The sequence below is a fragment of the Sprattus sprattus genome (genome assembly GCF_963457725.1).
Source record: "Sprattus sprattus genome assembly, chromosome: 17".
NCBI lineage: Eukaryota > Metazoa > Chordata > Actinopteri > Clupeiformes > Clupeidae > Sprattus > Sprattus sprattus.
Genome location: NC_137915.1, coordinates 6662728 through 6675520, shown reverse-complemented (window position 1 = coordinate 6675520; position 12793 = coordinate 6662728). Strand labels below are relative to the sequence as shown.

Sequence of the window (12793 nt, the reverse complement as noted above, 5' to 3'; positions counted from 1 at the left end):
TTATTTCATGATGTCATCGATAATTTAGCAACATGCTTTTCCCTGTATTTAAATGTATTTGTATTATATTGCATTAGGCATTCATTACATTTTAATATAGGCCATATGCAGTCAATGCCAATGTCCTTGCATTAGTATGAAAAACTACCGTTAATACCTAGATCATACAGGAACTGCTTCAATTTCATTGCAAAATGACTATAAAAACTATTGCCTTATTTGTAAATATGCATGTTCATTGTCGTATTTTTATCTACTGATGACTGTATTGTTGAATAATGTGTGTATTGCTGGTACTGGAACATGGACATCTCAACAAATAGAGGTAGCAGTTAGATGAGAAGGCTGCCATACGGCAGAAGGGCCCTTTTCTGATAAATCACGTGGCAGAGATACCTTTTCTTGTAAACCTCATGGCAGAGATACGTTTTCTGATAAATCATGTGGTAGACATGCCGTCTCTGAAAAACCACATGGCAGACAAGCCAAGACGCTTTTGAGGGCTCCTGAGGGTTTTGACTGTGTCACATGCCTTTAAAAATGGCGCTTTTAAAAGGTCATGCCAAGGTCACAGGCCTCCAGATAAGCGCCTCTGAAAGGCCATGACGGGGTCACATGTTCCTCTCGACCCTTCTGAAATGCCACAAGACAGGCAGTTTCCAGACACCATACCTGAAAAAACCTGTTATCCCAGGAAACTGTGCAATATGCACAATGTTAAAATAGATGTACCAATTGTTCTCAATCTCAATGTGGTTAAGTCTAATGAAGTAAACAACATCGGGGAAGAACAAAGAACAGGGAAGAACAAATGGGGTTATATCTATAAAAAGGGCAATGGGACTTGGTCCTCAGGTAGTCTACTTGATCTCTCTTGCCTTATGCTTAGAGTTTTTGAAGTGCTCCATTGACCAGCTCAACAGTAGTTAACTCCTCTGAATTAAACCGTTCAATTTTCATACCTGTTTGCCTTGAGAAGTTTCTTAAGAACTCTTAGAATTTTCCACTACTTCATGCATCAGGCTTTAGCCAACTTGGTGTAGATGCAATCATAGTATTAATGCTCTAAAGATATATTTTGTTTGGTTTGTGTTTGTGGGGAGGGCATTTAACTACAATAGAGCATATTTACAGCTCCAGTAGTCATTGGTGATGTATAGGCCAACAGAGGCCTAAATATTATTATTTGGTCACAAAAACATTAGGCTTAGTTGCCAAGCTATGAGGTATATGAGTCTATATCACTGCACCTAAATTGCTGTAAAAAACTGCCATGCAACAATGTTTTTTTTCTTACAGAATGTGTTGCTGGTTTTGACATGGATGAGTATTAGCCTACCTTATTCTTCAGAAAATAAAACCATAAAATATTCGTTGGGAACGGCCATAAAATCTGTTAATGTTTCACCCGTACCATCCATCAGAGGTTTCCTATAGATAGGCTACTGTATGAATTCGCATCGGAGCTCAGAGCGTTGCCTAGGTTGAACATACAGACGCTAGAAATGCCTTCGTGCAACACAAACTGCATCGTGAAGCCTTTATCAAAAGGATTTCATAAACTGGGTCTTTTCGTGGGAAAACATCCATGGGTGTTTTTAGTTTTACCTTTGGTGTTATCCGGAGGTCTCGGAGGGGGTTTTTACTTTCTCGATGAAAGAGAAGCAAGCGACATCGAGGATCAGTTCACACCAACAAACGGCCAGGCGAAGACAGAGAGAGAATATGTCAAAACATATTTTCCTCACAGTGATGAATTCTCTCAGTTGAGGCTGTACACAGAAGGGACTTATGCGTCGTTGATCGTGTCTAGTTCTTCGAACAATGACCTTCTCTCAAAAGAACTGTTTCAAAAAGTAATCGATTTGGACCACAAAGTACGAAACGTAACGACAGAATTAACAGGAAGCACCTATGCAGATCTCTGTGCGACTACAAAGGGAGAGTGCGCTTCAAATGCAGTTTTAGACATTGTATCCAACGCTGACAACCAATCTATTGATTACCCATTTCATCGCCGCGAGTTTTTAGGATCAACAATTGGCGGTGTGACCCTGAAACCAAACAGCAAAGCAATACAAAGTGCAGAGGCAGTTCGTCTTTTCTATTTTTTAAAAGATGCCAAAACTGAGATGGACGGAAGCGAGAATGGTGCATGGCTGCAGGCTTTTATAAAGACATTTTCAGAAGAAATCCCAGACGACATGGTAAGTGTGTGTCATTCCCTTCCGCTATTACAGTATTTCTCTGTTCCTAAAACACATTTTTTCAAAACATGCCTCTGTTTCTCTGAACACTAAACCCAAGTTCCAACTCCCTAAACCAATTCTGCTAAACTTTAAGCACAATTCTCTGCTTTAAACACAGATTTCAATTGTTAACCGCACTTTCTTCAAACCACAACACACAATTCTCTGCTTTAGACACAGTTTTCAATTGTTAACCACATTTTCTTCAAAACACTAAGCACCGTCCTCTCTTCTTTGCATGCTTCATCAATGCCAAAACCTCATTGTGTTCAAACAGAAAACACTGCTAATCAAATGACAAAACTTCCATTTCCAAAGCTGTTGTGCAATTTGAAATCAAAACTTTAGCTCCTAGTTTGGAGAACAATTTATGGCAACATTGAAGTGAGTGGTGATCAGAGGGGCAGAGGAGTGAGAGTAAGAGGAGGAGGAGGAGGAAAATGATGAACAGGAAGAGCAAGACGGAGAGCCATTACTGTATCTCTGATGAGATTCAGGCCAATGTGTTCAACCATGTGGTCAACATGGGTTTGACCATGCAGGAGGCTGGCAAGGCTGGCCAGAGGGTTCAACCAAACATAAGCCGCTAGTCAGTTGCACCGATTCTCCGGACATTCAGAAGAGAGAATGGGTAAGAAACACTACTATGACAGTAAAACACTAGTTTGAATGCCTTACTGTATCAGGAGCATAGTATTCTTGTATTTTACTGTAGAATATTTTACATTGTACTGTATTTGTAAAATTACAGTATACGTAAACAAATACAACCATTGATGTGCAACCATTGATGACCAAGACATATTCCTAAACATCAATACAAAGAGCCTAGCCACAGTGGACCATGTTCTAAGGCAGAACATCTCGAGAATGAAGCAGGTGTACAGGGTGCCTTTTGACAGAAACTCTGATAGAGTCAAACAATTACAGTATGATATGACTATGTGCAAGTAAGTCATATACGTTTCCACAACTGATTACGTCCTATCAGCACAGAAACATTACTGTACTGTATTGTAATCCAATCAAATGTTCAAATCAAACTGTATTTTCAGATGTTTCACAACACAACAATTGTCGATATTGTCTTGAGCAAGAACAGGATGCAGTCTAGTTTTCTTGGCCTTTTATTATTTTACATTTTTCTTTCATTTTTGAGTTAAAACATTATACAGTTACAATATTTTACAACAGGAGAAAGTGTACAGTAACACTGGAGATGAAAAGGCATAATACTCCTGATAAGGCCTTCACTAGTGTTTTCCCATTTCATAGTAGTGTTTTCCATTGAGCACATCAGTGTTCAATCAATGCTTAGAATGTCTACTCAAATAATGGTCTGTGTTTGTTGTTTGAAAACAAAATGCCCTTTTGAGGTGATATAATAGTGTTTTGAAACCAAAGTGTCATTTTGCAAGAGATATAAAGGGTTTTGCATTTTGTGTGAGTGGTTTTGAGATTTGTGTTTAGAGCTAAGAGAAACCGAGGCATGCTTTGAAAAAATGTGTTTTAGGAACAGAGAAATACTGTAAAGGTAAGCCATTTCCATTAAACATATTAAGCGTTTGAAGAAGATCCCAGTGTTGTAGAACTCCCTCGTATGATAGAAGCATTAGCCTTTCGCATTTATTTACATTGATTGAACGGGGGAAATCCTTAAAAGTCACTTGGAACTCTTTTTCCAAGTTACTTACATTCTTATAGCATGTACAAAATCACATAAAAATTAGCAAGATGGTCACCCCGGGATAGTCCCTTTAGAGGTTTCATAGAGAGACACTTAGCAGAAGAAAGCCATGTTGTTTAATCAATATATCATAAATCCAGAATCAGCAATAAAGGAGTGGTGTGAATGCAATAGTAGTATTGATGCTCTAAAGATATGTTTTTTTTTTTTTTTTGTATTTGTGGGGATGACATTTAACTACCATAGAGCATATTTACAGCTTCAGTAGTCATGGGTGATGTAGGCCAACAGAGGCCTCAATATGAACGATCAGGGTATTTGGTCTCAGCAACATTAGGCTCAGTTGCCTAAGACAGGGGTTTTCAACTGGTTTGTTCCCAGGGACCACCATTCTGACTAGAAAGTAATCCGCAGCCCACTGATGTGCCTGCCCGAGCGTGCGTTGGTTCATTTGTGTTTGTGTGTGTGTGTGTGGAGAGAGGGGAGACCTGTCAGTGTGAAATCTTGGCAGGGTGAAGTCCACACAGCCTGTTTATTTGTGGTGAAATGGTAGACAGCGACAGTCTCATATCATTCTCTGGTTCGAGCCTTGCCCTGTACTTATTCTTTGCCATAAGTACGACAGTGTAGAAAAAACGCTCCCACACAGGTAGGTAGTTGGAAAGGGCAAAAGACACCTCATTGCTTTTGCTGCTTGTTCTGGAATTTTTGTCTGGCAACTTATCCAGAACTTAAGTCATATGAAGATCAGACAACATCTATTGCATGTACGCAATAGGCTTGGCATTCAAGAAAACGTCATGCATCTACATATGCCACAATTGTTTTGACGGTTTCATGGCTTCATTTAACAGTAATGTTGAACCCACGAACCACAGTGGTTCCTCCTCTACTGCTCTGTCTGTCGTCACTGTAATTCTGTCTTTGATGTATTCCTCATTGTATATTCTTTTTTAACTTTGTTTCCCTGTATTCTGTGAAGGTGTTGCTTTGTTGGAAGCCTGTCCGTGTCCCTCTGTCGTGGCAGCCTGTCCCTCTGTCGTGGCAGTCTGTCCCTCTTTCACTCTCCTCACAAAAAAAACCGATCCATTGGTGCTTCTGACCAGCTAACTCGCTGTTGAACGAAATGTTAGCTAAGGACAGTAGATAACTTCAGTTGTTCACCAAAAGTATTACTTTTTTGACTTAACTTAAAAAGTACATGTAGGCTATGCTTTAATGCAGATGCTTGTAAACTTCAACTTCATAATATGCGTATGGCGTGACGTTAGGGACGTAATGCATTAACATTAGCAAAGCACAGGTTACCATTGACTGGATACGTTCTGTCAGCGTGAATCTAATTTATATTATTTAAAAAATATTTTTCTTATTTTAGATATTTTTCACGATATTCAAGAGTTATCTGAAAATGTGTTGAAGTGTCAAAGTGAATTTATTTATATTTTTTAAATCAATGGTGAACTGATCAACAAAGGCTCATATCACGGACCCCCTGCAATACCGGCGCTGATCACCAGGGGGCCGCGGACCCCCGGTTGAAAACCCCTGGCGTAAGACACTAAGCTATGAGGTAGTCAGAGATAGGCAGTATTTCAATTACTTGTATTTGAAATACTAGTTAATTTACTTTTGAGTATTTTGTAATTTGTATTTGATAGGGCCGATAAAAAATCCAATGTAATTTGTAACAAAATACTTTAGCGTGGAGTAATTTTGTATTTAAAATACTCAAAATACTTTCTCCAGTGTTTAGGCAGAAGGAGATTTTTTCTGTCGGATTCTACCACTAGACCATCTGATCTGCCTCTGAATGTCATTGTCGAATCAGGCATCAGTCAATTTGCCAAAAGTGGTGCTTCTTATGGCCCGCCCCTTTTCGGGGCGAAAAGGAAATCACCCCAGATCTCTCGTTGACTCTCATGTTAAATACATTTGTTTTCACAAAACAGGGCTCAGGTCGAAAACTTAGATAGCTGTCTTGATCCTTGTCAATTTATCTTCATTAGTACACTGACTAAAAGGAGGTTCTTTCAAAGAGCGAATCGAGTTGTTGCACTGAACGTTAGCCATCTTGACAGAATGTGACTTGATCTAAGCCGTATGATGTCCTTATACGCAATTACGTATGACGAAAGCATGGTGGGGATAGCCCTCCCGGAAGCCATAGAGATTGCAATGAGAGCCCTGTTTTGTGAAAACATGAAAGTCATACAGCTGCTGCCTGCAAAAATATATATATACAAAATCAATCAAGTTGTTGTCTTTTAATAGCTTTGCTTAGTTATACTGACATTCTGTGACTGTTTTTTACTGGGTTCACCAGAGCTTTGTGCACATTATATTGCCCCGTAGCCAGGGCCCATAGACATATTTATGTCAATCTAAATAGTCTGAATAGCCAAGTCACATTGCCCAAAATACTGATGTATACCTATATTCAGCGAAAAAATTACACTGACAGGTGTAATAGGCGGAATATGTGTGCGGGGGGAGGGGCGTGGTGGCGGCGGTTACAAACATGAAAAAAAGGATACAGGACTCAAATGTTTGGGAACCACTGCCTTACACTGACAACCGTCATAATAACCTGCACCTGGGCCCGTGATAACTACGTTACGCCACTGAATAGCCCAAACCTGGATGTTTTGCTATACCAAATTGAGAGAAAACTGAAAATTCAGAAAAAGTATTTCCTGTATTTTAAAAATACAAAATACATGTATTGTATTTTGATACATTTTCTGGCAACAGTATTTTGTATTTTATTTTGATACATTTATTTGAAGGGTATTTTGTATTTTGTATCAAAATACATTTTGATGTATTTTTGCCCATCTCTGGAGGTAGCCTATAGCGCTGCATATTTGCTGAATTGCATAAAACACCATCTTTCTGAAAACTGCAAAGGGGGAAAAAATATAGATTCTAACAGAATGTATTGATGGTTTTGATATGATTTAACCAACCTTATTCTTCAGAAACATGGAAAAAAAAACATAAAATATTCTTTCACTAAGGAAATGCCATACAATCTCTTAATGTGAGTTAATGTAGAAGTGTAAGCCTTTCACATTTATTTTTATGGATTGACAGGGAGAATTCCTTAAAAGTCACGTTTTCTTTTTATTTCTGTTCTGACAGCTAAAACCTGGTTACCAATTGTACCTACATTCTTTTCTTCCCCATCCGTAATCACCCAGAATTCTATGTCCATGAACAGATTACAACAGATTAGTGATTTCCAATGTCACCTGTGCTACATCCAACCCCCAACAACGTCTATCATTAGAATCACTCTTCAGAGAACGAATATAGTTTCCACATCAGTGTCTCCGTATCGCTTCATATTACTGCTCATGGGTGTGTAGGGACATGCAGAAGGACACTACGATAAACCACCAAGAGCGTAGGTGTCCCCCGCATCCTTGGGGACATCCGACAGTCACGCATTCTGTCCCCTGCAGCCTTGGGGAAATCTGAACTCAATTCAGCATGAAAAATTAGCATTTTCTTTTGCAGTATTAAAGGTGTGCCCAGACGACCAATACACATGGCTCACACACACACACAAGAGCAAGCTTGCAATGCAAGTATACAAATAGTAATATCAATTTTTATCGTTTGATTCCTAATTTACCATTGACCTCCGCGGGCCGGTCAGGGACAGCCAAGGGGCTGCAAATGGCCCTGGGGTCGCACTTTGCCCAGGTCCAAGGAGGTACATACCCCCTCCTCTTTCGATTTTAGGCTAATTTTCCCCTTATGTTAGATTCATTTTTTGAATGTCAAAATATTGGTTGGAGAAATACAAGGGGCACAAAAAACTCTGCCCAGCCAGAAAAATGATAAGAATTATCTTAATTGCTGGGCGCAGTTTTTAGCGCCCCAGGCAACCGCCTATGTCGCCTGTAGGAAGGACCGGCCCTGCCTACATTACAGGAAAAAAAAAGATAATGCAGTTTCAGTTGGTTTTAATGCAATTTCAGTTTAATCTTGAATAAAAAATGAAATATTCACCTTTAACAGATTGTTCATCATAATTAGTCACTATCAATAAAATGCATGTTGTCATTTTATTTTATTCAGCTACTTTTACGCAGATGTTATGTTATTTATCACATTGAGATAACTTAAAGATGCCTATCATCAGCATGTCATTTGCAAGCATGTTTGTATTCATAACGACTTTTATCTGTTTATTTCAGATATCTGTATCTCATTTCACTTCAATTTCAAGAGAAGAGGAATTTGAGAGAAATTCAAAGACAGTGATTCCATTATTCTCCATTACTTACGTTCTGGCCATAAGCGTTTCAATTGCTTCATGTCTCAGGTAGGTTTATATGGGGCACTGTTTGTAAAATGTTGCACATTGTTAATCCTGCTCAGTTATGGTACATGTAGCATTGTCATATGGGGGGAAAAAGCACGACGATATTCAAATGTCACTTTTTCAACATTTAGAGAGAAATTCATGTAAATTCATGCGATAACTTTTCGAAGGATAGTTTTTGGCAGTAACACAAAGTTGTTAAATAATATGAATCTTTCATCTAAATGTTAATGTTAAATGTAAATGTAAACGTAAATGTTAAATATAAACGTAAATGTTCAATCCTGCTCAGTTTTTCCAAGTATAATGTTTGGCAGTCACACAAAGTTGAAGAATAATATAAATGTTTCATCTCAAAGTAAATGTTAAATATAAATGTTAAATGTAAATGTTGAATATAAACTTAAATGTTCGATGTTATATATAAATGTTAAATATAAGTGGTAAATGTTGAATGTAAATACAAATATCAAGTGCCAAATGAAAATGTTAAATGTAAATGTTCAGTTTGCTTGTCAGACTTGACGACAGAACATTACAATATGTACGGTAATTCATAGCTTTCAGTCACGGGAGTAGAATGGGTACCTTGCAGACAAAAAGAACAGCTGAACAGTGAAGATTTCGACCAACAGTGGACATCATCGAGCAGCGCAGCCTACTCAATTACGATCTCCATCAAACACAGATCATACCACAATAGCCAGACAGAGATATCTAGAAAAAAAAATTACATTTTGGGAACTTGTGATCCCTTTACTGTCTGCTGATATTTTAATTTATATAACGTTGGCGAAGTCCCTGCCTGAGCTCCAGTTTGGAGATATTTACATCTAATAGAAAATCCGTCCCCCTACACACCTCAAAAACTGAAAGCCTACAAAAGCACAGATTGTAATTTAATTTTCAGAATGGGATGGGTTCATAACGATGTCATCTGGAAAGTGAAAAAAAAACCATTTTCATTATCAGAGCAAAGATGATTGCCATTGAATAGTTAGCTACCAGCTAGCGAGCTACATGCTGTTAGCCAGCAGCCTTTATCTTACCCAATGCTGTTTTATCGTTTGACACAATTTCCTGGTTAACACAAGTACAACCACCTGGTTTGGCGAATGACAACTGAAATTATCTTCCCATATATTTTCTACTGGCATTGTAGTGTTACCAGTTGGATGACGAAATACAGTAGCCTAGCCTACTTGCTTAGGTAGGCTACTTTTCGGAACCTCACAGCAGAAGCCTGGGCATCCAATTTTGTGTTGATGCTTTGTTTCTTGACTTTATTTCTTGATCTATTCCCCTTTTAGGTAGTTATTCTGATAAATGAGGCGACCAAAACAGGGTTACTGCTTTTATTGCATGCTCCAAAAATAAGGCTTCTTAACTGCTTGTCTGAGAAAAGTTGATCCAGAATCAGCTGGTAACAACGTGGCGTTTTTTAATGCTATAAAAACACAATCCGGGCTTATCTCCTTGCCGATCTGAACAGCAAACCGAGCAACAACTGTGGCATTTTACTACCTAAGTCAGACCATTTTAAAGCGGAGATATTAAATAATCTTGAATGAAAGATGGTCATTTCCAGTATAAGTTCCAGTGGTAGACATGTGTGGAGTGTATTTCTTGCCCGCAAGCTGGTAACTCTGACATGACGTGAAAACTATGAAAGCCAATTACCGTAAATATTGTAAGGTTTAGTCTTCAAGTCTGACATGTAGACTGAACATTTAACATTTACATTTAACATTTATATTTAGTATTTATATTTAACATTTAACAATTATATTTAACATTTATATATAACATCGAACATTTAAGTTTATATTAAACATTTGCATTTAACATTTACTTTGAGATGAAACATTTATATTATTCTACAACTTTGTGTTACTGCCAAACATTATCCTTGGAAAAACTGAGCAGGATTTTAGAATGTGCGACATTTCACAAACGGCGCCCCATAGGTTTACAGCCATGTTGGATGTGAAAACACATACACCATTCACACGCTATAAATTATATGAACTAGGCCTACAAGTTGTTAGCTTAAGATGGTTAGAGATGGTTAGCTTAAGAGAGTAGATAGGTTGGCTTCATCCCAATATGTTTTTTGTAGCTTCAAATCCATGCAAAGGTTTTGCAAAGGAACTTGGTTTATAAATGTATCACACTTTAGACAGCTATTAGGCATGAGGAGGCTATGTGTATCTGAAAGATGGTGACATGGCCCTTGGCTGGTGTACTGGGTTCTCTCTTTCAGGTTGGACTGTGTGAGAAACAAAGTGTGGGTGGCCTTGGCTGGTGTTCTCTCTGCAGGCCTTGCTGTGCTTACCAGTTTTGGATTGCTTCTCTTCTGTGGGATGCCATTTTCAATGCCTGTTGCCAGTGCCCCTTTTCTCATTCTTGGTAAGACTGCAAATTAGTTGTCACAGTCTGTCATATTCAGTACATTCATTTTTTCCTCAACATAAATCAATTCCCATTTAATAAATACAGTTGTATTATGTTTTTAAATACCGATCATCCCCAGGTATTGGTGTGGATGACATGTTCATCATGATATCATGCTGGCAGAGGACGAGGGTTCATGACAAGATGGAAGATCGCATGGCAGAGACGTACAAGGAGGCAGCTGTCTCCATCACCATCACCACTCTAACTAATGTCCTGGCCTTCTACATTGGCCTCTTGACGCCTTTTCGCTCTGTACAGTCCTTCTGCACGTACACCGGAACAGCAATCCTCTTCTGCTACATCTACAACATCACGTTCTTCGGTGCCTGTCTGGCACTGAATGGACGACGAGAGAAAGGCAACAGACACTGGCTGACATTCAGGAAGGTTGCAACTCCAAATGAAGCGAATAAGAGCAATGCTTGCTCAGTCGGTGGTGCTTATGATCCTCAGACAGGTGCGGAGGAGGAAATGCCAATCAATTTCTTCTTTGAAAAGTTTTATGGACCATTCTTGACTACTATATGGACCAAGGTGTTTGTGGTTTTTCTCTATGCAGGGTACCTGGCTGGTAGTATTTATGGCTGTTTTCAAATGGAAGAGGGCATACAGTTGAAAAATCTTGCCCCTGATGATTCATATGTCGTTAGCTATTATGACAATGAAGACAGATATTTCTCATATTACGGCCCCTTTGTCATGTTAGTCATTAAAGATGAAAACTTCCAGTATTGGGAGAAAAGTGCTTGTGAAAACCTTGACGTATGCCTGAAAGAATTTGAATCCTCTGACTTTGTTGCCAAAAAGATGTCTATATCTTGGCTTGACTCTTATGAGCAATATGGAGCTGTTGCTGGTTTAAATATTTCAGATAAAAATGTATTTGTGTCAAACTTGCCCACATTTCTTAATATGTCAGGTTTCTATCCTGATGTCAATATTTCTAGTGGCAAAATACTGGCCTCTCGGTTCTTCATCCCCAGTATTAACATCACCACTACAATTGACGAAAAGAACATGTTGAACTTTTTCAGAGACACAGCTTCCACTTGTGGGCAAAACATGGATCTGTTAGTCTACCACCCTGCCTTCATTTACTTTGATCAGTATGCAGTCATTGTTAGCAATACTATCCAAAATATTCTAGCAGCTACTGTGGTGATGCTTGTTATTTCTCTTCTGTTGATTCCACATCCTGTCTGTTCTCTGTGGGTGACCTTTGCCATTGCCTCAGTTATAGTGGGTGTAGCTGGTTTCATGGCTTTGTGGGATGTTAATCTAGACTCCATCTCTATGATCAACCTGGTAATCTGCATTGGCTTTTCTGTAGATTTCTCTGCACACATTTCCTATGCTTTTGTGTCAAGTAGCAAAAATACACCTGATGAAAAAGCCATAGACGCGCTCTACAATCTTGGGTATCCTATTATACAAGGAGCTGTCTCAACTGTTGCTGGTGTTGTTGTCCTCTCAGCAGCAAAGAGCTACATCTTCAGAACATTCTTTAAGATCATGTTTCTAGTCATCTTGTTTGGGGCCCTCCATGGTCTTGTGTTTATCCCAGTGTTTCTTACATTCTTTGGAGTATGTGGCACTAGCAGGAGTGTTGAAGAGGAAAAGCCTTCCAGGGAACATGTTGATACCCCTGTGGTCCAGTGAGGGCTGCTACTAGAAACACTTCATAACAGCCAGGGCAAAAGCCAGAGAATTCCGAAAGAATCGCTTAATGTTATATTGTTAACTGAATGTTAATTTAAAACGTCTGCTACTATTGATGCAAAACAAACATTTTACTACCATAATCATCTTGATCTTCCAGGGAGACAAAACTCTCACCACAGAAGTTATCCCGACTGTCCTTCAGTTCTAGTAACTTTGATACAGTGAAAATATATTTTTGTATCTTTATGTTTACATAAAGACTTTAGACGTTACTTTTTGGGTGGAACTGGAACTGTGTGTAAATTACTGTACTGGTTTGATATACACAGAACATAATGTTATAATCAGCTTTAGTCGCTGCTGTTTGCTTGGTTTGTGAGAGCTTTGTATCATAAACACTCC

The 12793-nt window shown here is 38.7% G+C and overlaps 1 protein-coding gene across 1 annotated transcript; it reads left to right on the top strand.

Annotated features, from left to right (window-relative positions):
- Positions 1–1505: 1505 nt before the first annotated feature.
- LOC308378655 (patched domain-containing protein 3-like) lies at positions 1506–12388 on the top strand (the record flags this gene model as incomplete). Its single annotated transcript, XM_080855615.1, has 4 exons — positions 1506–2207; positions 8145–8272; positions 10536–10681; positions 10806–12388. 4 exons carry the CDS (start codon positions 1506–1508, stop codon positions 12386–12388), a joined length of 2559 nt encoding a protein of 852 aa, XP_080711741.1.
- Positions 12389–12793: the final 405 nt, after the last annotated feature.